Source organism: Quercus lobata, chromosome 1 (assembly GCF_001633185.2).
Source record: "Quercus lobata isolate SW786 chromosome 1, ValleyOak3.0 Primary Assembly, whole genome shotgun sequence".
NCBI lineage: Eukaryota > Viridiplantae > Streptophyta > Magnoliopsida > Fagales > Fagaceae > Quercus > Quercus lobata.
Genome location: NC_044904.1, coordinates 8,448,659 through 8,474,373, shown reverse-complemented (window position 1 = coordinate 8,474,373; position 25,715 = coordinate 8,448,659). Strand labels below are relative to the sequence as shown.

The 25,715-nt window shown below is 34.9% G+C and overlaps 4 protein-coding genes and 1 non-coding gene across 11 annotated transcripts; 4 read left to right on the top strand and 1 right to left on the bottom strand.

Moving 5' to 3' along the window:
- Window positions 1-365: 365 nt before the first annotated feature.
- On the bottom strand, window positions 366-4,467 carry LOC115977280 (transcription initiation factor TFIID subunit 7). Its single transcript, XM_031099052.1, has 6 exons — window positions 4,330-4,467; window positions 3,500-3,622; window positions 2,190-2,323; window positions 1,978-2,097; window positions 1,163-1,232; window positions 366-677 (listed from the first exon to the last, which is right to left on the bottom strand). The coding sequence occupies exons 2-6, from the start codon at window positions 3,618-3,620 to the stop codon at window positions 514-516; spliced, it is 609 nt and encodes a 202-aa protein (XP_030954912.1). The 5' UTR covers window positions 3,621-3,622; window positions 4,330-4,467; the 3' UTR covers window positions 366-513.
- Window positions 4,468-5,066: 599 nt separating this feature from the next.
- On the top strand, window positions 5,067-9,996 carry LOC115977263 (serine/arginine-rich SC35-like splicing factor SCL30A). 3 transcript variants are annotated; one of them, XR_004088505.1, is made up of 7 exons: window positions 5,067-5,223; window positions 6,167-6,329; window positions 6,514-6,591; window positions 7,139-7,298; window positions 7,481-7,645; window positions 9,065-9,217; window positions 9,575-9,996. XR_004088505.1 is itself a non-coding variant. In XM_031099036.1 (6 exons), the coding sequence occupies exons 2-6, from the start codon at window positions 6,187-6,189 to the stop codon at window positions 9,786-9,788; spliced, it is 750 nt and encodes a 249-aa protein (XP_030954896.1). In that variant the 5' UTR covers window positions 5,081-5,223; window positions 6,167-6,186; the 3' UTR covers window positions 9,789-9,996. The 3 variants fall into 3 exon arrangements, 2 of the variants coding, with proteins under 2 accessions (XP_030954896.1, XP_030954888.1); XM_031099036.1 differs by lacking the exon at window positions 7,139-7,298 and having other exon boundaries at window positions 5,081-5,223; window positions 9,068-9,217; XM_031099028.1 differs by lacking the exon at window positions 7,139-7,298 and having other exon boundaries at window positions 5,082-5,223.
- Window positions 9,997-12,193: 2,197 nt separating this feature from the next.
- LOC115977246 (glucan endo-1,3-beta-glucosidase 4) lies at window positions 12,194-17,986 on the top strand. Of its 3 annotated transcripts, XM_031098998.1 has the most exons (6): window positions 12,322-12,714; window positions 13,191-13,370; window positions 14,273-14,406; window positions 15,064-16,311; window positions 17,407-17,434; window positions 17,528-17,986. In XM_031098998.1, exons 3-6 carry the CDS (start codon window positions 14,340-14,342, stop codon window positions 17,706-17,708), a joined length of 1,524 nt encoding a protein of 507 aa, XP_030954858.1. In that variant the 5' UTR covers window positions 12,322-12,714; window positions 13,191-13,370; window positions 14,273-14,339; the 3' UTR covers window positions 17,709-17,986. The 3 variants fall into 3 exon arrangements, with proteins under 3 accessions (XP_030954866.1, XP_030954875.1, XP_030954858.1); XM_031099006.1 differs by lacking the exons at window positions 12,322-12,714; window positions 13,191-13,370 and adding an exon at window positions 12,194-12,315; XM_031099015.1 differs by lacking the exon at window positions 13,191-13,370 and having other exon boundaries at window positions 12,206-12,714.
- Window positions 17,987-19,614: 1,628 nt separating this feature from the next.
- Window positions 19,615-19,686, top strand: TRNAM-CAU. Its single transcript has one exon. It is a non-coding gene; the product is annotated as a tRNA-Met (tRNA).
- A 168-nt stretch (window positions 19,687-19,854) lies between these two features.
- On the top strand, window positions 19,855-23,591 carry LOC115977234 (constitutive photomorphogenesis protein 10). Of its 3 annotated transcripts, XR_004088501.1 has the most exons (5): window positions 19,855-20,195; window positions 21,657-21,730; window positions 22,440-22,587; window positions 22,919-23,099; window positions 23,287-23,591. XR_004088501.1 is itself a non-coding variant. In XM_031098987.1 (4 exons), the coding sequence occupies exons 1-4, from the start codon at window positions 19,985-19,987 to the stop codon at window positions 23,017-23,019; spliced, it is 531 nt and encodes a 176-aa protein (XP_030954847.1). In that variant the 5' UTR covers window positions 19,855-19,984; the 3' UTR covers window positions 23,020-23,591. The 3 variants fall into 3 exon arrangements, 2 of the variants coding, with proteins under 2 accessions (XP_030954847.1, XP_030954833.1); XM_031098987.1 differs by having other exon boundaries at window positions 22,922-23,591; XM_031098973.1 differs by having other exon boundaries at window positions 22,919-23,591.
- Window positions 23,592-25,715: the final 2,124 nt, after the last annotated feature.

Sequence of the window (25,715 nt, the reverse complement as noted above, 5' to 3'; positions counted from 1 at the left end):
TTTTGTAGACCCTCCCGTAAGCAATCCTATCAGACTCCATTCAAATCACTTTATTTTTGGTTTAGTTTTACAATCCAAGAGTGAAGTGTTAGGGAAATACTTGGCTTTGAGAATTGGGAGTTCTAGACATCAAAATAGAGAGTTTTCCCCAAAACTGTTTTGCTCATAACTTAATTGATTCTTCAGAGATTGATGACACTTTATAGGGAGAGCTAACTTCAACTTCTACAAAAGTAGGCAGTCCATTTGTCTGACTTCAGATGTAGGATTGCAAATTTGTTGGACAAGCCGGATCAGCATTCTAAAATCCTGATTTCTTACTCAAGGAATTGCTGATTGCAATAATTAAGCAAACAAAAAAAAAGTGCAAGCAGACTTGGGCAGTGCTCTTAATTTACCACCATATTACTTCAGATATTTTCAACAAAATATTCAAACCAAACAGGCAAATTGCAAGATACAAACTCTTGTTTCTCCTATAAACATATTTTAAATTCTAAAACCGGCTTAGAGTCAAATTGAGTCATCTGATTCGTCGGAGTCACTTCTGTCAGGCTCCCCAACATTTGTTCCAGTCTCTGGAGCATCAGCCTTTGTCACAGGTGCAGGCACAGGTTTTTTGCTTGCATTACGAACACTTCCATCTCCATCTTCCTCTTGCTCAGCAATTTCAGCATGTGCACAACTCAGTCAAGGAATCATCAACATATAAAAACATGGAATGCAAATCTTCACATCTCAACAGCTGCCAATCCAAGTGTGTTACGTCATGGCACATGACTGATTCCATCATTCACAAGAAGGAAAACTGTAACTATTACCATTATGCTTTTCTGTGAAACAATGTACATGTACCAAGTGCCTTGACCTAACACACTCAGCTTAGTGACATATTGAATTAGACGTTTGAAAACAAAGATACCAAGGCATCATAACATACTTCCAATTGTAGTATAGTACTCAATTCCACTCTCCATATATCTTAGGATTCAAATCAAACTGGCAGCCATTACTGCAAATACTACCCCAATCAGCTGCTGGATTTTAAACCAACATTCATAGCTTGGACTACTTCCCTACTAGTAAAATTGTATGTGTTACTTAAAAATACTTGTGAATCTAGAAACTCAATTATGTAAAAGTACATAATATAAAAGGATATCAACATTCTCAGCTGTTGCACCAGCATTGATCTTCAGCATATCTTTCACAACACGCTGCACAAGCTCAGGCTGCAGAATGTGACAAAGTTTCTGTCAGTACAGACATCAGATTGAAAAAGGAAAATGAAGAGAAAGCCACATAATAACATCTTAAGAAACCCCAGACTTCACATAGTTATAAATGTTGATAAAACAGTCACTTCTTATTAGAAGACATATTGCACACAAATTAGATGCATAATGCGACTTTTCTTACTACTAACAGTTTCCTTTTTGATAAAAGTTTCTCTACAATTACAGAAACATTATTATAGAAATGAAAATTCTTATGCCAGGGTAATAATAGATTTTTTGTTCCCCCTACTTTCTCCTTCAATATAATTTGAAGTTACTAGAGAAAGCTTCACAATGACTTTTTGATATGGTTGAACTGTAAAATTACGGTTAGGAAAGAGGAAAGGATAAGAGAAGAGAGAGAGAGATTTGAGAAAAGGTTTAGGGCTTCATTAATCACTCCCTCACTTTAGCATACATTTATATGGACAAAACTTAAGTATAGTATTTTAGGTGCTATTCCTTAGGTTTCCTTCTTAACATTTAGCCATGTGACTACTTAATTAAAAAATACACTTTCATCTCATGTAAAAAAATTCACATGACAGAATTTTAAAAGAACCTAAGGAACAACATCTAAGTACAGTATCTTAGTCTTGCCCTATTTATATTAGAGAAATATGTCATGATAAAAAATACCCTTATGCTAATGCAAAATGACAAGCTACTATAAAAAATAACAAGTAACTCTAATAGTTACATTTAGATCTGGTTCCCTGCGAAATCTCCGCTTTCGAGCATCCCTCATAGGAGGGGTGAGACCATGTCTGTACTCCAACACATCTGGAGCAGCATCATCTGCTTCTCTAACCATAATCATCTGTTACAACCCAGGAGTTCATACAGTTGCATTAGAAGAAAAAATATTGTCTTTAATTAAGTCAATCACAATAGCGCTAAATTGCACTCTACCTGACCAACATCTGCAGTCTTGATCAACACACTGTCATCGTATGTTTTATATGATTCCACAACACAAGGAAGCTCCAAGAGAGATGCTGGAAAACGATCATTGCCAATAACAAATGTGCCACTCCTCCCATCCTCTGCAACATAAGATTTTTTAAGTTCACAATTAGACTAAGAAGGTAGATCAACCAACACTGATTGGATATGAAATCATTTTTTTTTTTTTTTTTGCCACACTGTTTGCTCTTACACCAGGCAGAGCAACTACGTTAACAAAAGTATATTTCCAAAGCCTACTTTAACAAAAAAAAGATATTACTTTCCAATCTAAGAACAAATTCTAAAGGGTGAATGGAAGTTGGAACAATATAGAGAAAGAAGTGGAGAAGGGGATCTTGATGCAGAGGGGAACAAAGGACTATTACAAAGATAAATGTTCCAATTTGAGTAAAATACAATTTTTTGTAGAAAGTAGCAGCTTAACTTGAAAATGTTCAATTAGGCAACTTCTTTAAAGGAAACCATTTCTTTGTGTTAAAAAAAGAAGAGAGAGGGGGGAATCTGTAGCTGCAACCTAACTTATAATAAGTGCACATTTTTGCACCAAATCAAAGGCTAGAAGTAACTTCCTCAATTTATGAAACAAAGTAACAGAAAGAAGGCTGTTTTTTCCCCTAAGAGATGGGGGGAGTTAAAGAGGCAACTAACCAATAGTTTCCACAGAAACACATTTGAACAAACTAACAACTTTCTTTAGCAACACACACACACATATGCCAATGAGCTCTAGCTATATTGGCAACTCCTTATGAGTCTTAGGTGAAGGTTGAGGTTGTGGGTTCAAGACCCATCAGGAGTGTGTGTAACTTACCAATCAAAAAGTACAGATAGAAACGTCAACATTCGATCATTAACAAATCACAAGAAGTTAAAGTGTAACGTTACTCATTATGTGCTGCTATTAAATATCATCAGTTGCACTTAGCATGCCTGGCAAACCAAATGTCAAAATCTTGTATTCCTAGGAATATGATTCCAATGATCCAAGATTTTGGAATGTGAGCTTTGACGGGAATGCAAGATTTAATGAACAAAACAGCCCATTAGGCACATAAATGATCAATGAATGCATAGCAGTCCTAAAGCATCATCTTTTTCTTTAGATATTGTCAATTGTCATCAAATCTATGCAAATTTTTGCTTCCTTTTTTTTAAACAAAAATTCCAGATTCAGATTAGTCAAATTTTGCTTTCAAGAACATCACGTAAATTTTTATAAAAAGCAAGTTTGGCCAAGGAGAGCACATTCTCACCAGAAAATGACAAATCCAATGACTTGTCTTCAGAAGATGAAGCATTTTCATTCTCACTCAAAAGGCGGTCTAATCGCTCTGCAATAGAAGGCGGAACTCTGAGTATAAACTGCTCTTCCATTACTACAAAAACAACACCAAATCCGATCAATTAAAAAAAAAAAATAGATCGCCCAAATCAACTAAATCAAAATTTTCTTCATTTAATATAAAACCCATCCATTTTAGATTAAAATTGCATTCGTATCATTATAGGATTATCAAAACAAGATAACATATACCAATTAAAAAAAAAAACACTAATGAATTGTAGAAAGAGAGAAAACATGCCAAAAAACAATTACCAATCAATAATAATAATAAAAGCATTATAATCACTGCTTGTTCCAAAGGCAATGAACCAAAAATTTCAATTCCATACGCCTAATAAAAGAAACTAAAAAAAATAACAATAAAAAATAAAACTTTAATAATCAAAACGCAGATAAGTGAAACCCAACCCGGAAAATCCAAAAACTTTTACTGATAATGAAAGAACTACCCCCCCCCCCCCGAGATCAAATTGATGATTTTCCACATCCAAAAATCAAGTTTTCAACTTCAGCTATAACTATAAGATTTCATTGATCAAACATAGAGAACTTTAACAAAACACACACCCATCTAACAAAAACGACAAATAAAGATAAAAGAAAACCCAATCCCATAATCCCAATTGACACATCAAGTATACAGTTTTCTCTGTAGCTTATTAGACCCAGACCCAAAACAACAACAAAATAACGCAGAGATTAATAGAAGCTCAAAAACATTATCCACAAATTTTTTACCTCAAAAACCTTAAACTCCACGAATTCCAAACGAAATGAGAGATTGAGAGAGCCCAGACCAGTTCTTTTTGTACCTTCAGAGCTTCAACAAATAAAAAGAGGTTATAGATTGGAACAAAATTTGGATAAATAAAAGGTGTTCGTTGGTTGGGTTATTGTTATTTTTATAGGTAAGTGGCAATACAGTAATTATGCATGAAAGACAAGGGCACGGGAAAGTCTCTCTTGAATAAAAGATCTGGATAATTTCACTTACATCAATAATAATTAACTATTTATAATTTATAGTAAAAATGTTGTGAAAATATTATAGACGTAATATTTTTCAAAACCAATTGGTATTTTAGTATGAGTTTGGCTCAATTTAAAAAGTTAGCTTATTTTATTATTTAGCTTATTTTTACTACTATTTATAAGTTTTAATACACTTTTTGATACTATTCATAACTCTCATTATACTATTTCAAATTTTTACTTTTATTTACAATACTTTTAACAAAAAATTTTCAAATTTAACGAAATAAGTAGATTTTAAACATATCATAATATGAAAATAAAGAGTATTATCACAACGTATGCGATAAGTTAAAATTTTCTTAAAAAGAAAAAGAAAAAAGAGGGGCAGTATTGTAATTGTGTGGGTAAGAGCAGGGGCACGCTGGGAAGATGGAAGAAAAAAGGAAAAGACCGCGAGAGTTTTACAGTCGAATGAAATACATATTGTATTGCAGTATTACTACATTAATATTAGTCTTCTACTCTCTAGGGTTTCTGTAAGAGATTAGATTAACATTGTCTTCTCTCTCAGCTGCAGACACACACGCACACTCAAACGCCGCCGTTTCCCTCTCTCTCTCTCTCTCAACCACTCTCGCCGTTTATCTCTCTCTTCAGGTCTCTCTCTCTCTAGCTCTCTAGTTAGGGTTTAGGGGTTTATGTTGTGCCCCTATTTTTCATGATTCTTCAATTTCATTCGAGTTGAAATTTCTTTGACTAATTTGCATCCACCACTGTTTTTGTTTTGTTTTTTTTTTTTTTTTTTTTTTTTTATGCATTATGTTTCTCTCTATTTCAATTTTTATACAGTATGAATGTGTTTTTCTTTTTGAATTGTTATGGTTGGAGCTTATTGCGTTTATGTTTTCTAGGGTTTAGCTTCAATGTAATTGGAATTTCGTTTAATCTGAATTCTGAAACGCGTGCTTGTATTGTGTTTGATAATGTTGGAGATTTGGAAAAATAATTTTTTTTTATTAATCTTTTGTGTTAAAATTGGATTGTGTTGTTATGTGTTCATCAGTATATGCATATATGTGTATGTAATATGTGGGTTATTTGTTATACGCAAATGGGTCAACTTTTAAACACAATACACAAAGGTAATTAAGAATTTTTATTTATTTATTATGTTGTTTATTTGGCACTAATTAGAATCATTGCTAAGCTTTTTGTAGTAAAATTGGTAATAGAATTAGCTTTTTTCTTGGAATATATGATGGGTTTGTAAAGAAAACAACCATTAGTTACTCAGGGGTGCACTAAAGTTATACTATTTTTCTCTAGGAAAACATTTTTAGGAAGTACAATGGGTTATATTTTGTAACTAATTTGAAATTATATTTTGTGGTAAATGTTTGTTAATTATTTAATGATTTGTTTTAGAATTAAATGCTTTATTTTTTTGCTAGCTTTTGGACTAATGTAGACATCTGAGATTGTAGCTTGAGTTTGTCATGTGTGCCTTACTGTAAATGTGTGATGTTTTTGTTACTTTACCATGTTGCCTTTTTATTCTTGTTGTTTCATCGTTTAACAGGTCTCTTGAAATTGATTGTAGGGATAACCTTTTCTCTATAAATGAGGGGACGAAGTTATAGCCCATCACCACCAAGGGGTTATGGCAGGAGAGGACGAAGCCCTAGCCCTAGGGGTCGCCATGGTGGTCGTAGTAGGGATGGCCCTACTAGCCTTCTTGTTCGTAACCTTCGCCATGACTGTAGGTTTGTTCCGATTAGCTATTCTGCCTACTTTTATTAATTAATGCTCTTGGTGTAATCCTGAAATCTGTTGCTATTGGACTCCTTGGAATCTTTGTAAGTGTATATGATCAAAAGGATTTTGTTTAATATCCGTTAATTCTCTATTATGGCATTTCACTTATTTCTATCATTCGCTTTTATGCAGGCCAGAGGACCTTCGTAGACCATTTGGGCAGTTTGGTAGTCTCAAGGACATTTACTTGCCAAAGGATTATTATACTGGGTGAGCATATGTGAACTAGCAATAAGAGTTGAACTAGCTTGGCTAACAAGAATATCTGTATATTAGATTTTCATAAGTTTAAATGGAATTTTAAGGCCAAGTATTTTTTTTTCCTTGTTTGTGGAGTCAATGGCATGTTTACTAACATTTTGCACTTATAAAAAAAAAGTTTACTAACATTTTGCATAAAGGTACAAGTTTTGGAAAAAAATATCAATTAAAACTTTGACCTACTTTTCAGCATCTGCTTTTGGGAATGTCTTTGAACTGTGGTAATATTTTTGTGTGTGTGGGGTTTCATTCCCAATCTTGGATGAAGAGGAAACATAGGTATAAATAATATAAATTTCTCAAAATCGTCACCCTTTTAAAAGTTTTGGACGTTCTAACATTATTTGAAAAATTGTTTTGTGAAATGTGGCCCACCTGCCCACCCTGCTAAGTTCCTTCTTCCTAGTTTCTGTTTTGTTGTGGGCCTTTTTCTTCATTATCTACTCTTTCTTATCTCTAGTTGAGTGTTTTTATTGAAGTTGTTGAGATTTAACAGTGAAACTAAAGTTTTGAAGACAACAATCAAGTAGTTAGAGTTCTTTTGAAGATGATGTTAATGGGTAATGAAGATTGGAAGGAAGTTGGGTTTGAATACATTGTGAAGATGTTCCAAGTCTTGAAGAATTTCAAGTCATCTTAAAACTGACACTTGCAAGGTCAGCAGCCTAGTGCTTGCTTTTTTATCATGACCTTCCATATTACTGGGGATTATTTTGGACAATTTCATTAGTAAGGTTTATGGCGTGCAAAGAACCTCTCCTTGTTATGCCCTTCAGCATGGCCCATATTTTGACAGTATTCTCTTTCCCCTGTTTCTTGTACCCATCTATTTTTGCAGGGAACCCCGTGGTTTTGGTTTTGTGCAATATTTAGAGCCTGCTGATGCTGCAGAAGCTAAGTATCATATGGATGGTCAGGTTCTTCTTGGCCGTGAGTTGACTGTTGTATTTGCAGAGGAGAACAGGAAGAAGCCATCTGATATGAGGGCAAGGGAGAGAGTGAGGTAAGGTGCCTCTTGTTTGTTGGGTATCATGTTGTGTACTTAATTTTCATTGGAATATGTTCTTTTTTGTAAATATTTATATAATTATGTATTTTTTAAGATTTTCTTTATGTGAAAACACTGTAGAGAGGCCTCTTCACCTTGTGAAAGCATTTGGGGAGGCGACCATTTGAATGTTAAAAAATTGGCTCAATATTTGTTCAGAAAGTTGAATTATGATTTTACACTAAACATGAAAGATTGTCTTACCATAAAAGGTCATATATGTGTGTGTGTGTGTCTATATATATATATATATAAGTGGCTGGATAGGGGACTATGATTAGAGAATATTCAATCATAAAAGCGGCTTGTGCATTTTAATTACCAAAAAGATTGTGGGGGGTGGGGGGAATGGATATCCTCAAAAATAAAGTAATTTGGTGCAATTTCAACACTTTTGGAAATGAGCTTTCATAAAGCAATTCTGAGTTTTTTAGATCAATCTCATTGTTACATATGGTATTAGAGTAAAATGATTTCATGCTTTCTGTGATTCAAGCTTAGAATATGTTCAGATGAATGCATTGAAATGGATTCATCTGAACATATATAGTATTTGTGTGTTGAGAGCACATATGCTGCTGTCATAATTTTCAACTTGTGTGAAGCGCCGTAAGCAGAATGAAAAATGATGTTGATTTTGGATAAGTTTTCGAAAAGTTGGAAAAATTGTAATATAGCCTGTTTAAGATATGTATTATTATTACTTATAAAAAAAAAGATATGTATTATTATAATTCTAGGTAGGGTTTCTCTAATTTGGTGTTCACATTATCAAAATATCTTAATTTGGCTTTCGCCTTTTTATCTATCATTCAGGGACATATGTTGTAGAGCTGAAATCTTTGAACACCTTTTTGTAGTTGAGTGTGGTTTTAGAAGGTACCTGTTATAGGTGGTGGTTGCTTCTTTGCCTCAAAATTTCCTAATTGATATAGCCAATCAACAAGACACCTATAAAAGAGTATGAATGTGCAGGAGCCTGGCACTTGTATCGTGTCCCTCTAGTTATGTGTGATCAATTTCTTTTCCTTATTCTTATTTGATAAGTAATAAATTTTATTGATCTGAAAAAGATCCATCAAGTAAAGGGGTATATGAGATGAATAATACATTAAGTTCTAATATTACTCTTCCTTAATTTTATTTATCAACAATACCACAATGGAAAATGCTTGGAGTTCTACAAATTTTATTCTGAAAGTGTTGCAAACTGATATGGATTTGATGTTTTAAAGGGACACATATTTGCATTCATCATGTTACATTTGGCACCATCACAAATAACTATTTCAGTTGTAAATCGAAGTATCTGTTAGAATAATCCCATTATCATTTTCTTTTTCTAAGTTGCATTTGTGCTTTGACCATTTATAGCAGCAGTAGGAGTCGATATCATGATCGAAGACGGTCACCTCCACGTTATTCTCGCTCGCCAAGATACTCCCATTCTCCACCTCCACGCCATGCAAGATCTCGTTCCCAAAGCCGTGATTATTCCCCTGCCCCCAAACGAAGGAATTACTCAAGGTATGGAATGAAGCCAATCCCCGTTGACTCTTTATCTCTTTTAATAATGTGACATACACAGTTTCAAAATTGGGGGTACTTAACTTGAGTAGGAAAATGGTTATAATTGTAATTGATCTTAAAGGTGAGGTGAGTTTTTGTATAGGGAGAATCAACCTTTGCTCTGCTAGTCTATTTGTTGGTGTTTCAGTCCTCACTGATCTCTCTCTCTACTTACATAGATACGTTTGTGGCTCTTTTTCTATATTTGTGATTTGTTCATATTTTCTAATATCACTTGATAGCTGCCCAAACTGGCATCCCCTCTACGTTCTGCAATCTGTTCCATTAAAAAGTTGGTTTCTTATTCTGATGCAGATCTGCTTCACCCCGCGACAGAAGGCACAGTCAAGAAAGATCATACTCTCGGCAGAGTCGTGAGAGATCATATTCACGTTCTCCACCCTATAATGGCTCAAGGAGCCGCAGCCAAAGTCCAGCCAGGGCCGCCCCGAGTCGGAGTCGGAGCCAAAGTCCTAACAATGAAGAGTACTCAAGGCAACCAAACGGAGATAGGTCTCCTAGTCAGTGAGCCATTTGAAAGAAGACTACTGTTATGTTAGCTCTTTGTCGGATTTTGTTTGCACTTTCCATCAATTTTATGTTGGGTGTCGTACTGTTCCATGAATTTGATTTAGATTCTGGTTCTGTTGTGATAATTTAGGAGAATTTGCTTCTTTTACGTACGGTTTTGGAAAATCTTAGAGTCTATATTGTATGTTGAAATTGTGGTGTTCAAATTCTGTTTACCATTAGACTAGAGTTGCTAACATGTGCCATCAGCTATGTCATTAAAAAATAAAAACTGCAAAAGTAAAAAGAGGGTATAGAATCTACAGGACCAGACTAAAAGCCATGACTATATGCAGTGATGTTTAATCTTGCGATGATGTTAATCAGGTGAAATTGTCTAGGCTCACTTCATCCTAAAAGTTTTAAATAAGAGAAGACTATCAAAAAATACAATGAATTTATGATTTTCAATTTATGCATAAGAGCCCCCAACCCAAATAAGCCATTAAATAGAAAGAAATTAATAAAGAAAGAGAGAGGAGGAGGAGGAAAGAGATGGGACAAAGAAAAATGGCCAATGACTGAAGAAACTTGATAATTCCTTCCTTGACAATCTCTTTATCTGTGTTATTCTGTTATGATGTGTTCAAATTTTGTTCATCATAGCCATTTTATCGTATAGGCCCCGATAAGAACTTTCTTGGAGCCGGGGATCTTTGTTGCCAAAGTCAGTTGCAAAAAGGGAATATAAAGTATTAGGAAAAGAACTTTTTTGACGTTTGGTTTGGACAGTATTTCACTTTACAACCAAGCAAGCATCAATTCTTCTTGTGTTCATATGCTTCTCTATTCAGATTGTGGTTAATCTCAATCTCCTAGGTACCCAATTTCCGTGTCCCTGTTCTGTCATTTGGGACCCATGTATTTACATTGAGATGTTTTCTGAGACTCTGAGAGGGTTGCTTTTCTGGCTTTAGTGCAAACTTTGTTTTTTCTTTTGGCATCAAAGAATTTTTTATTTAGACCCACCTTCGCAGAGCCCTCCAACCAATTCACCAACAATTCAAAGAAGATAAATTATGAAAAATCTGATGGTACTTGGAAGTTGGAAGTGGTTTAAAGAGTAATACACCAACCCTTCAAAGAAGCTAAATTATGAAAAATCTGTTGGTACTTTGAAGTTGGAAGTAGTTTAAAGAGTAATGTGAGATTCCATACTTTACCCTCGGTTTTTTTAAATCAAGTTGCCTTCATATAAGAACTATAAAGGCCTATATTTATATGAGAAGGATTTATATTACACCAATTGCATTGAATTAGAGTCAAACCTTATGTTCTAATTCAAATTGGGGGATTTTGTCATTCGCCAAAAAAAAAAAGAAAAGAAAGAGAAAAAGGCAATAATTTGCTTAACAAAAATGGAATGTCTATACTCTATAGGTAAAGTGAAAATTTTCTTATACTAATGTCATACATGCTAATAAATCATACAAGTTCATATAGATGGTGTAACTTTTTATTTTTAGAATCTCATAAAAATTATGTAACTAGAAGCTCCATCTGAAATGCATAACGGATGAAGCCATATTCAAAGGTATGGCACTATTCACACTGTTCATACTTCACATGTGACATGGCCTTTGAAACAAGAGAAAAACTTTGTGGACCTCGCATTTTTTTTTTCAAAATATATCATCTCAAAACTTTATTTTTTATGTAAAATTTATATATAAAAAAAAAAAACCTTATTCTTGGTTTTAAACTTGTATCTAGCAATCGTACATAATTCATAACCTACTCGATCCTAAATTGAGATCCGGTATAATGCAATAGCAAATTAAAAGTTAAGATTAAAAGTTTTAAAAATCACTTTTAATTTCAATCCAGGAATAAAACTTTTTTTTAATCTCTTTTTATATATATATTTTTAACTTTTCTCTCACTGGTTAATTGCATGGTGCAATCCAATCTGAATCCCTCCAACCAAATCATTCACGAGTCTGACCATAGAATTCAAAAAATAATAAAAAGTAAACCTTCTTCATCAATAGAGTCAATCAATTCCACTGAATTGAAATAATTAATAATTTAATAATTGCATACTACCTTTTAGATATCCTTTTCATTACTCACCTAGTTATTTTAGTTCTAAAAACCGTTCCCACAAAGCCAATGACTTTTCAACTCCTGCTTTCCTTTTTTTTTTTTTTCAATCTGAGCAATATGACTTTTGGAGGGAAAATCACTAAAAAGTGTCACACTATTGCATGGCTCATATATTATATTTAAATAAAGAATTAAAAATAAAAGTACAATGTATAAATGTGGTAATCTCGATGTGCTCCACTAAGTGTCAAGAATCTATAATTTTTTTTAAATAATTATATAACTTTGCAAGAAATAAGAAAAACAAAAACAAAAACAAAAACAAACCCAAAAAAAATAAAAAGCAGTCAACAAGAAAATAGTAGGCCCTTGTGTCTGTATGTGTGTTGGCTAATGCCACTCTCAGTTACTCAGATTCAGAAAGAAACTGTCATTTTGAGGTTTCTTCATCTCTACAACCTTTTTTTAATTACTAGTTTTGGTTGAGTCTGTTTAACATTTGTATTTAGTGTTGTTAAAATATGTACTATATTCTTGTAACATGTAAATTGATTTGGTGGGGTATAGCTTGTGATAAGAATTGCTAGTGTTGTTTGTTTGCAAAGAGAAGTTTGCATTAGCTCTAGAAGGAACAGGGTTTATTTATTTACTTTCTTTTGACACTGTTGGGGGGGTTTTGACAATCTCTCTAGATTCCTTGTTCTGGGGTGGACAGTTTTGTGTCCCAAGCACTAACCTTTGTGAAGCCTTTGTCTTAGGGTTTAGTTTTTGTTTAGTACTTTGGAAGTGGCTTTAGAGTGTAGGTATCTCAGTCTCTTCAGCTGGGCAAGTTGGATCAGGTACTGTTTCACTGTTTACTCTTGATTTCTGCGTATGGGTTCAAAATTTCCCATCTTTTCCTTTGGGTTTCTGGGTTCTTTGATTATTGTTGCTTTTTGGGTTTTGGCTAGCATCTGGGTGCTTTTGAATTTGATTTTGGGTGTGCACCTGGGTATTCTGAGTTTAGGCCTTTTATTAAAAAAAAAAAATCTAGCTTAGGGATACTGGTTTTCTACTTTTATGTTCTTAGACCCTGAGTGGCTGATATGCATATAAAAGACAACATTTTTTTTTTTTTTTTTTTATATAAAATTTTGTTATTCTTTAGATTATTCATGTGTAGCTTTGCATTTATAAAACTATCTTTTTGTTTGTTAAATATGAAAGGTTGTAAGAAACCTATTAGAGTATATATTCAACTTTTATGCTTGTTTTTGCAGTTTTATTTAGTAGCAACTGAGTTTTGGAATCACTGTCCATGTATTGGCTTTTGCAGTTGTAGTTTAGATTTTAAAGAAATGACGTGGACCCATATATATTGAAGTAAGTACGATCTGAGTCTGTCACTTGGGATATGAGTTTTGCTGAAGCTCATTTCCACTAGTCCTCTGATTCATTATGGAATCACAGCCCAACTAAATAACCAACCACTTAAAAGGGATGCATTCTTAAATAAGTAAGTTGTGAGTTGAGCAAGATAAAACTTTAGTTAGTCTTCTTAATGCTTGTATTCTTTATTGGAAATGGAGACTTTGGTTATCTGGGAAGATTATTGTTTGTTCATGTTTGAAGATAAATAGTACAATGAGTTACCAAAGACGTAACTCTAGTAATTTCTCAACAAAAAAAGAAAGAAAGACATAACTCTAGTACTTTTTGCAGTGAAATTGGATGCATGTAATGTTAACAGATGTTTTAGCATATCTTAACATTAAGCTAGCATCAGTTCTGTTGTGTAATTACAGAGTATTAGTTAAGGTCTCGGATTGGAGCATTGAATTAATATATGTATCTTGTTCGGATGGTGTTAGACTACAAATGATACAGTCCATTTCAAGCACCTTAAGATGCTAATTAATTGTGTTGCTCCATTTCTTTTCTCGTTGCTGTCTTTGGATTGATTTATTTTTCAACCTATTTGTGCCCTTGGCAACTGTCATATCGCACTTGATAGATCCTAGAAGTGTTAGAGCAAAAATGACATAAGCATGTGCCTATATATAGTTGTTGGCGATAAGTGTTATGCATCCATTTGTTGGGTTCATTGTCATTGGTTAAATCATTTTTGAGTTACGTCTATGTTAATTGTACTTTCACAACAGGTATGTTGGTAATTATTTTTTATAGCATTTTGGAGGTTCTGATTTTTGCTCGAATGTTATACACTATTTTTCATTATTTATATTCTCTGAAGGCCATTAGCATAAATGGTTATTTGTCAATATTAAAAATTTCTATAAGCTTCTCCCCCCCTCCCCCAACCCCCACCAATGTTATCCATACGTTGTTAGCTCTTTTTGAAGTTTGCTGGAAATGAGGATCTGATTGCATTTGGTTTGTTTTTGCTGAACTTGGCAGTTTAAGGTTCATCTAATAGTGAAAAGGCTCAGAAGTGGAAGTCTAGGTTGACATTTTTTTGGATTGGATGATGCGTGAAAAATGGCTTGGAAGTCTACTTTTGCTCGTCTTTGGCATTTTTACTCGTGCATTAGGTAATTTAATAAAATTCTGGTCTCATTTTCCACGCTCATCATCATTGTTAATGTTCCGGGTACAGTCAAATGCGTCAATTGAATTATGAGCACAATCTGGATTTTGAATTTCTTTCTGGTCAGAATTGGAGATGTCAGCATTAAAGTACTAAAATGATGTATCATTTCCCAGTTTGTGTGTATATATACTTGCTTGTTGATTTTGTAAAATCATTATTATTCTTATGGCTCTTCGTCAGTTTCTAGTCCTGTCTATGATTATAAAAACACAGCACAGCAATATTCATCTTGACATTTCATGAAGAAAAGACAAACATACCATATTAAAATGTATTTGGCATATGCCTAAGGTGATGCCTCAGAAAGTATGGTATTGGGTTGTTATGCAAGGTGGCCATGAAGTGTTTCATATTCTAACATTTAATTAGATAGTTACGAGCTAGAGCTGCAGAAATAAAGACATCTATAAAGGCTAAGGAAGTTGCCAGATGTACAAACAATATCTTACACAAGTTATTCAAAATGATGGAAAGGCTGGGACCTGCCAGATGTGGAAGCTGTTAGAGGCCATTTGGATCTAGGAGATAGTTTAACTGTGTTATATTATCTTTCTTACAGATTGTTGGTTGTCACTGAATCATAACTGTGAACCTGCAGGTGCATTTGTAGGGATAAACATTGGCACTGATGTTACCAATTTGCCACCAGCTTCAGATATTGTTGCAATTCTCAAAGCCAATCAAATTACTCATGTTCGCCTTTATGATGCTGATTCTCACATGCTGAAAGCCCTTTCTAACAGTGGGATTGAGGTAATTGTTGGTGTCACAAATGAGGAAATCCTAGGGATTGGAGAATCTCCTTCTGCAGCAGCAGCCTGGATTAATAAAAATGTTGCAGCTTACTTGCCTTCAACCAATATTACAGCCATTGCAGTTGGCAGTGAGGTTCTTACCGCAGTCCCTAATGCTGCCCCAGTTTTAGTTTCTGCTATGAATTACCTTCATAAAGCCCTAGTTGCTTCAGACCTAAATTTTCAGGTCAAAGTTTCAACTCCCCATCATATGGATATAATCCCTAGACCTTTCCCCCCCTCCACTGCTACCTTTGATTCTTCCTGGAACTCTACTATTTACCAAATCCTTCAGTTTTTGAAAAACACAAATTCCTATTACATGTTAAATGCATATCCCTATTACGGATACACGAAAGGGAATGGCATTTTCCCAATTGATTATGCTCTTTTCCGACCACTTCCCTCAGTCAAGCAGATTGTAGACCCAAACACTCTTTTCCACTATAACAGCATGTTTGACGCTATGGTGGATGCTGCCTATTATTCTATTGATGCTTTAAATTTTTCTGGAATCCCTATTGTTGTGACAGAGAGTGGCTGGCCATGGTTTGGTGGAGCAAAAGAACCTGATGCTACTGTGGAGAATGCAGAGACCTTTGTTGATAATCTGATCAAGCGAGTTCTAAATAATTCAGGTCCACCAAGTCAGCTAAACATTCCCATTAATACCTACATATATGAGTTGTTCAATGAAGATAAGAGGCCTGGGCCAGTGTCAGAAAAAAATTGGGGTGTTTTTTATGCCAACGGGAGTGCCGTATATTCTTTGAGTTTGGGTCCTTCTGATCAAATTACAGGAAATTCTTCTGTGGTTTTCTGTGTGGCAAAACCTGGTGCAGATTCTGATAAGTTACAAAATGGCCTAAACTGGGCTTGTGGGCAAGGCCAGGCTAACTGCACTGCCATTCAATCAGGGAAACCATGTTATAACCCTGATACTCTTGAAAATCATGCTTCTTATGCTTATAATGATTATTATCAAAAGAAGCATGCTGTTGGTGGAACATGTGACTTTGATGGTACAGCTACAACCACCACTATTGATCCCAGTAAGTACTTGTCATTTTCCTGCTTTTTATCTCTGGAGATCATTAATTGGATGCTCTGTTTTTTTTTTTTAGTTGAGTTTCCATAAGAAAATGTATGACAGAATTCTTTTTCATCTATACTGTAGTAAGAGTTAATTAGGAATATTCATGAATTTGTCAACAGTTGAGCACCCCTGGGTAAAGGAACTCTTTTTGCTTACATCATTTTTCCGTTTAAACATAATGGTAGTTTGTGGGCTCTAAGAAACATTTAGGAAATTAAGTGCTCTAGAGAAAGGTATCTTTAAGTAGTATATCTTAAAATATGACACATAGTATGGCACATAGAAGTAGAATCCTGCTATCTACTCGTTCCAACAGAGAACAGTTTCTTTGAATGATTTTAAGATATCTAGTATGACTTGATGTGCTATAACCATTAATACAGGAATATTTCTCATATGATATGATGCTGGTGTTCTATTATGATCTGGACAATACGGTTGTGAAAGTATTTATGCACGTGCCTAGGAAATCTTTCCAATGCTTCTGTTACCCTGAAGTAAACATGGTTTACCATTAAGGAAAATAATTATTATAATGACTCCCATTATCCTGCAAGTTAGGTCTATGGATGGCTGTACCTGAAAACTTGGATACTAGTCTCCTTTTAGGCAGTACCTATGAGTGATGCCCCTTGCTCTTAATTTATTTCTTTTAAAGAGAAGTGCTACATCCACAATATATTCACAACACTTTCACAACAAATCATAGGTGGTAAGTTGTTATTGGTTTTAATTTAAACCCATCACTGAAATTACTTTTTTGCCCACTAAAAACAGCCAATAATAACCTGCCACTTAAGATTTGTTGTGAAAGTGTTGTGGCATAGCATTTCTCTCTTTTTAATCTGTAGGCCTGAAATTTTATGTCCATTGATATACTGTTGCCAATGATTTCTTGGTGTTTCCCATTGAGAAGTCCATGTTTTGAATCCCCATGCCATACTTAAGAAAAAAAGAATTGAAGAAGAAGGAAAGATATGCTGTACTCATGTCTTCTGTTTCTAATATTTGGTTTTTCCCTGACTATTTGTTGGTGGGTGGCTCTTTGCAGGTAATGGGTCCTGTAAATTTACTGGAAGGTGAGAATCTGATTCCACTTCACTCATTTTTACTAAGAATGTTGTTTGTTATTTTTAAGGTCTTGACTCTAAACATGTAATATTCCTAAACAGTTCTAGTTCGAGCACGAGTGGTGGATTTTCACCTGCAACAGCACTTGGACCTGCAAATCCCTTGGATGGGAGTTCAAGTTCAATCCTACAGGCCCCCAAGTTTCTATATCTGATGTCTGCAACATTTTTAGTTCTTGTGTTGATTTGCCCTGGAGGTCCTTCTAGTTTTCTACCATCTTGAGCAATCAAAAGCAGCACTGTTTGTAATCTAATGAAGTCAAAAGGAAATGCACAGGCCCAATGACATGGTTGAAATATTCTTGTATTGTTCATCAATTTTGTTTGTCTCTAGTTTTCCTTAAATTTTATCCTCCACCTTTGTTTCTTATCTCGTGGGGCCTCTTCTGGGGTTCACTGTAATTTATACTTTTAGGTAGTGGAACTAGAATTTTTTGGACTATGTAACTGGACCTTGAGTTTGTTCCTTGCCAATGAAAAATTGAGCTTACAAATGTACCATCTCTTCTCTTTACCAGGGTTTATGGATTCATGTAAACATTTAGAATGGGAGTGACCTGGATTTTAGAATGGTCCATATGGGAGTGGACGTGTCTTACAACTATGTCATTATTGCCAGAATGTTTATTTATTTATCCATTACCACTCTGTATCTCTTTTTAGGTGGAGTTTTTAGCTTCTGGGTTTTGTATTGGCCAAGTCTTGTTTGAGAGGCCACAACCTGCTTATGGTCACACCAAACATGAACAAAATTCAGGTTCAGCTAAAGGTATTGTGGTTGAGAAGATGTCCTGTTTGGTTTTGGGGATCACTAATGTCATAATTCCCTAACTTGGGAGCCTCGTTTTCGGTTCTCTTATAGCTAGTGATGAGTGTTTTACGGAATCGAGTTGATTGTTTTCCTCATTCCTGCAAATAAATTGAGTTGAAGGCATGGCCCTAAATTCATCTTAAAAAAATAGTACGGTCCACTTGAGACACAAAATTTCACTAATTTTTTTCATAATTGCTTAAGTGGTATGTCAATGATTGATAAATAAAAATAAAAATAAAAATAAAAATAATATAAATGATGGTTTAATGTAAAAGTTGATGAGTATTTGTTCATATAAGGACAAAGGAGCAACATGTGCACCTTTTTCTTTTGGGGAGGGGATGGGGGAGAACATACACTTGAAATATCATCTATAATGAAGACAGGAATATACCTATATGTTGGAAATTCAAATCATTAACAAAAATGAGAAAATATTGGGGAAAATAAGAATCTTGAAGTTTCTCTTCTTAAGTATAATTGGAGCGGTCTAAAGACCTTGAAGCATTTGGATCTCTCTTATTGCATTTTTACAGGGCCAATTCCAACATCGCTTAGAAACCTCACTCAAATCACTTATTTGATTCTATCAAGGAACAATTTTATTGGGTTAATTCCATCAAAATCACTTGAGAACCTAACACAAATTACTTATTTGGATCTATCAGGGAACAATTTTATTGGGTTAATTCAAGTATCACTTGGGAATTTTACAAAACTTATTTATTTGGATTTGTCATCTACTAATTTTAGCGGTGAGATTCAATTGTCACTTATAAATTTTATGTGTTTTTGGTTGACACATCAAACTAACAATTTTTAATTATTTTGGAATATTTTAGCAAGTTTGCTGTCGTTGTTAATATTAGACTTGTCCAATCTTAAAAGTTTATCTCTTGATAACAATCAACTTATCGGTTCCTTTCCTGATCACATAAGTGGTTTGAATCTTATTCATCTCTCTTTTAAGTTCAAATTTCCTAAATAAGACACTACCATCTTGGTTATTCAGTTTGACCTCTTTGGTGAGGTTAGGACTTGGTGGTATCTTTGCTCCTTTCTTTGGTTCTCTGTGGGTGTTTGGGTTTAGATAAAAATGTATTAAACCGTCCCTGTCCCTCAACCTTTTACACCTTTTGTTTCTTCTTTTTTTGATTTATTTATTTCCCATTTCAATCAAATTCACTTAATATATTTTTTTAAAATAAAAAAAATATCGATAGTTTTGATCTTTAGGTAAAAAGCCTAGGCAGTAGCCACTGGCCTACGACTAATAGTTAGATAAATATAAACTTAATGCATCCAGTATCAACAAATCAGAGTGGCGCAGCGGAAGCGTGGTGGGCCCATAACCCACAGGTCCCAGGATCGAAACCTGGCTCTGATACAAAAGAGTAGCTTCCCAAACCCAGTATTTTTTTTTTCATATTTTTTCCGTCGAAACGGTGCGTTTCACACCACCGCATCTTCTTCGTCCACGTGGCTAAAAACGATGCGTTTTGAGCTGCTTACAAACATAAAAACGGTGCGTTTCACACCAACCACTCCTTCTTCATCCACCTCTTTTAGATTTGTGTCTGTGACACTGTACTGTAACCACCCAAAAAAAGAAAATAGAGTTAAAACGGTGCGTTTGTTTGAAGAGTACACAGAGAGAGAGAGAGAGAGAGAGAGAGAGAGAGAGCATGATGATATCAGGAGGAGTAGGGGGGAATTCAGCATCATCATCATTATCATCTAAAGCATTGACAGCATCGACGACCTCTTTGTCTGCTTCGGGGAAGAGGATTCAGAGGGAGATGTCCGAGCTCAACATGGACCCACCTCCCGATTGCTCTGCTGGACCCAAGGGTGACAATCTCTACCACTGGGTCGCCACCATTATTGGTCCCCAAGGTCTCCTCTCATCCACTTCTACTACTACTACTACTATTAGTATTGGTTTTGTCTTCTGGGGTTTGCTTTGTTTGAGTGTTGGCTTATGTTTTTAGTTCAAGCTCGAGTCTTTTTGTGGTTTTGAATGATGGGTTTATCATATACTTGTCTTTTAAGGACACTACTACTTTCTATGGTTCCATTATTTTTCTCTTCTGGGTTTTGCTTGCTGTTTGTTTTGAGTGCTGGCTTGTGTTTTTTGCTGACTTTTTAGTTCAAGCTCCAGTCTTTTGGTGGTTTTGAGTGATGGGTTTGTCATAAAATTAGCTTTTAAGGCCACTATTGCTTTCTTTGAGTGTTGGCTTATATTTTTACTCACTTTTTAGTTCAAGTTTGAGTTTTTTTGGTGGTTTTTGGGTGAAGTTTTGCTTTTTAAGGCTTAGTGATGTGACTGTGGAGGTAGTTTGTTTGAGTTTTTGCTTCAATTTTTATCCACGTTGCTTGATTTGAAGAACCTGTATTTTTGATGATTTGGAGTAATGGCTTGGTGATGAGTTCTATTAGTTGAAACCTAATTTGTGTTTTGCCTTTTGTTGGAAGGTTTAGCTTGAGTTACTTAAGTTTACAATTCTAAGTTTGTGTTTTGATGATTTTAACTAGCGCAGCTGGTGATGAATTTCTGGTTTCAATATCAACCATATGATTTGGGTGTACTTTGTCTTCAGTATTAGCTTAAATTTTTCCACTCTCTCAATTTAAGCTTCAGTTTAAATAGTTTCCAGAAATGGGGCCAGTAACAAAGTTCTGGTCTTCAAGCCTAATTGAGTTTCCTTTTTCCTCGAGTATTGGCTTAAACTTACTCCCTCAATTTTAAGCTTCAAAAACAAAGGATCATCCTCTCTATTGAATCTCCTATCAAATATAATCCTGTACATGTTATTGTACATCATCATTTGCAACCTTTTCCTTATAACAATCCCAGTTGTTGAAGCTTCAGGAACTTTCTTCACATCCTCAACCACGCTAGCTTGAGTTTTATTTGATTTTGAGTAGTGTGGCTGGTGATGAAGTTCCAGTCGTCAAGCTTAATCTTGTGATTCGAGTTTACTTTTAGATGGAGTTCCTCTTTCTTGTTCTCTGTGTTGTCTAGCTCCCGTTTAGAGAACTAGAGAATGCCTCTATGAGGTTTATTAAATTCAACATGTGAGGCCTGGGCCCATTGTAGGTTCTTTGCCCCCACTAGCACACACACCAATGCATTTGCTATTTTGGGTTGGATTTCATTCCATTACTGGGTTCTTGGCATATCACTTAACTGTTCAAATGAATATGAGTGAATTTTCCAATTCCAAAGCAGTAATTTGGCTTTTTATTATAATGTAGGGCTGATGCAAAGATGGTTGTAAGGAAATATATTTGTGCATCATTATTATAACTGACATAGCAATATTGACTGAACTTTTTGTGTGTCCATGTATTTAGGAACACCATATGAAGGTGGTATATATTTCCTAGACATAACATTTCCAAGCGATTATCCATTCAAACCTCCAAAGGTATGTTGAACAATTTGAAATATTATGTCATCTTAAACATCAGAATGCACATTTTATTAGAACATCAACATATATCTTATGACACCCTCTCTAAGTTTCTTTGGTTTATGTTAGGAATTTGGTGAAGAAGTAAAAGGGACAGTACTGCTGGGTGTGCAACCACTGGAAAAAAAGGGTGGGTTGGAGAGGGGGGGGGGGGGGGGGGGTTGGGGAGGTGGATCTATTAACATTTTAGTCAGCATAAAACAAAAAGCTTTGTCTGAAAATGAGAGTCGTCTATGGAAAAAGTCCACTTTAAAATGGGAGCATTTTGTGCTTTGACTTTTCATGTCTTTAGGGGTTTTTTCCATAATCTTTATGTGTTTAGTGGGTACTTACGCATGTGTGAGCATATATGAAACTATTTAATATACATAAGACTGTTATATTCGCAAAGATTTTCCTATTTATTATACCATTATTATAGCATAAAAATAGGCAGTTTAGGGTACTGTTTGAAGCGACAATCTTATGATTCAGAGATCTAAGGTTTTCACTCCAACAATCGTAAATTTTTTTTCTATCAATAATGCATTTCAGCTGAGAAAAATAATGTGTAATTTAAACACAAATGTGTTGTACTCTTGTATGGAAGAATTATCAACTGCTTATCATGCTTAGTGTCCATTGTTTATTTGTAGTTCTTCCCATTATAACGTTAGGTTTGCAGGTAGTGTTCAAAACTCGTATTTACCACTGCAATGTTGATACTGCTGGCAATTTGATTATAGACATTTTAAACGATAGTTGGAGTCCAGCTCTAACAATCACTAAGGTGCTACTTGCAATCAGATCAATTTTCACAAATCCTAATCCCTGTAAGTTCTTTCGATCTCTTGGACATTCATTTTTACAATAAATATCTGAATTTTTTTTTAATTTCAAAATCTGTGTTTGTATGTTGGGAAGGGGGTAAAAGGGCGTGCTGGGATGCCGGATGCATCCCTTACACGTGTCACCAACAGCAGTAGCCAATGCCAATTTGTGCATACAATATTAAAGGAAGTAAAATTGGGGTTTTCACTTCTCAAATTGTGCCAATATGGACCTTTATAGCTTTGAGTTGGAACTAAGATATCAGCAAAAATAACACTTGAACTGGATGTGTCTCTCTCTCTAGTACTGAATTTATGAATATTCTCGTCACAGCAGATAAGCCGCTTATCCCTGGCATTGCCCGATTGTACTTGGCAGATAGAGAAAAATATGATGAACTAGCTGCAGAGTGGACAAGGCGATTTGCCAAGTGACTTGGGTGAATCTGACAAAAGTGCCATTCGAATTGCAGATGTTCCATCATTTTGATTCATGGATAGGTCATAAAATCGAGGTGAACACAAGGAAAAGCTGTTTGTAAATTTTTCACAGTATCTTGCTAACCTTATGACCATCCCAGTGTGTGTTTGATAATGGCTGAAAGAGACATTCAGGACGCAATATGAAATAATGTACAATGGGAAATCTCAGAATGTTTGGTTAATTGGTGGTTATTGTCATTGTTTACTGTGGAAAAGCAGCTGTAACTATAGAAGACAGTGTCCGGAGGCGTGTCCAAAAGTCGTTGGAGTTGTGGACTAGCAAGCTGAATGATATTAATGCGTCAAAAGTAGCATATGATGTGTACTACATGATTCATTAGAGTGCAAAAGAAAACATTTTTGTGAAGTTACATATCCAAGAATTATATTTTTGCTTCTGTTTTTGCTCCAATAAGCCATAAGATTATCTTGCAAATGAAGACATACAAAAATAGTGTTTTTCTGGAGTGCCTCTACTATTATCAAAATTGTGGGCAAAGCTCTACTTTGTGAGTTGTTCAAAACTGTCTTGGACTTACCTTGACAACAAAATATGCAATCCTTATTCTCATGTTGTTAATAAGTTACATATTTCTTTAGTTTCTTTCATTGAAGGTGTCGGCCCATTATCAAGACCTGCATGTTGCACTTGCCTGAAATTATATAGTGCATTCAGTGTACTTTACTTTTCCTCCCATTTAAGAATAGCCTAATAGGTCTCATATATAGGTGTCGCACATAGGATTTATCTTTATGTGTAAGGAATGGCGATGGGGCGGGTTTCCGATTTTCCGCTCTACTTTTGCTTCATGGCGGGTTTGTTTTCCCCGCCCCATTCTAGCAGGTACCAGTGGGTACCTATCTTGTTACACCCGAATTGTTTTTATTTTTATATATAATTTATTAAATGTTTATTTTGAATGCATTAAATTAAAAATCATAAAACAATAAAATTAAAAAGTTTTAACATTACAAATCCTTCTCAAAGCATAAACCACAATTCAAATAATAAGAATTACAAAAACAATTCAAACATAGCAATTCAACAATTAAAAAATATAAACAACGTAAATATTAAAACATAAAATTATAAATTCAATAATACAATATAAAAAAAATCATAAATATAAAGTTCTTTTTTTAGAAAGATAAATTTAAAGTTAGTAGGTTAAAAACACATATGTCTTATAAAAAACTTATAAAAATATTTTTTAATTATTTAAATATAAATAGAGCAGATGTAGGTGGGTACGGAGGAAAATATTAACTTCCATCCTCATTCCATTTGTTTTGCAGGGTGGGTAAAACCTGTCCATGAAGGACGGGTGAGATAGGTACCCATGGGTGCAGGTTTAAATTGTCATCTCTAAAAGGGACTTGGACAGTTGTGTAAAGAATTCAAAAATTTTAAGACCACATAAAATATCACAATTTGTGTTGCAATTGTCCACGTGATAGATTGTAAAGTGATAGAAAAAAATAGTGAATTCGATGTAAAAGTGAGGCAGACGGGGGATAATTGTGGCATTTGATTATGTTGCCACTCGAGCATGGAAGTTTGAGTTTGAATGGATCGGTCCTACAAGACAAAAATAGTGTTGTTACCAATACCCTGACATGGTACTAGACAAATATAGTGTTACCAATACTTTGACATGGTACTAGACAATTAAGTTCTGATCCTTCGATTTTCACTGTCATAACTCCCTGTGGTTCAATGAGAGGAGTCACAAACTACAATAACAACAGTGGCACATAACGGGGTAGAAGTAGGTCAAGAAAAAAAAAAGTCGTGAAAAAGATGTCTTCCAATCATTAAAAACTTTTTCTACAATGTTAAAGAGACATAGATGATAGACCCACTTCTCGTTTGGCTTGGATATGGACACAGTGATTCTGTTCCAGTCATGGGAGCTTTCTTCTATAAAATCTTACTTTTAACATGGTGTTTAAAAAACTCCCCCCCCCCCCCCCCCCCCCCCCCCCCCCAAAAAAAAGGCACTTTTGTACTTGAAATGATACCAGAAACTTTGTGAGTACTCCACCAACACGATTGAGTTTGAGAGAGTAGTTGGTGTATAAGGAAATTTGGAAGGTTCGCTGCCATATATAACACGTGAACCAACCTTACCTATAGGGCCGGCCCTTCCATTAGGCCAATTAGGCAATTGCCTAAGGCCCTCAAATGGAAGGGGGGCCTCAAATTTTAGAAAAGAAGGCGTAGTAGGGGCAAAAAAAAAAAAAAAAAAAAGTTTCAGAAGAATTACAAAAATTTGACACATCCTTTTAACTAAAAAACAAAAATTTTAGTAGATAAACATTGGTTCTAAACAAAGTCATTGCCCAAAAATAACTATTTTCCTCTAGACAAACCAAAAATCAATAAGATAAACTACAAGTTCGGTCTAAGAGATTAACTACAAAACAATCGCAAATCAAAACAAATAAAACAACTCAAATCTCTAAAAATTTTACCTTTCTCTCTGTTCTCCGTCTCTCTCTGTCTCTCATTCTTTCTCTGATTCTCTCCACTGTTCTCAATTGCTCAAGCAAGCTTCCTTTGCCTGGACCGCCTCTCTCAACTGCTCAAGCAAGCTTTCTCCGCCTCTCTCATTCTTTCTCTGAATTTGGTTCTTTGCTCTCCACCT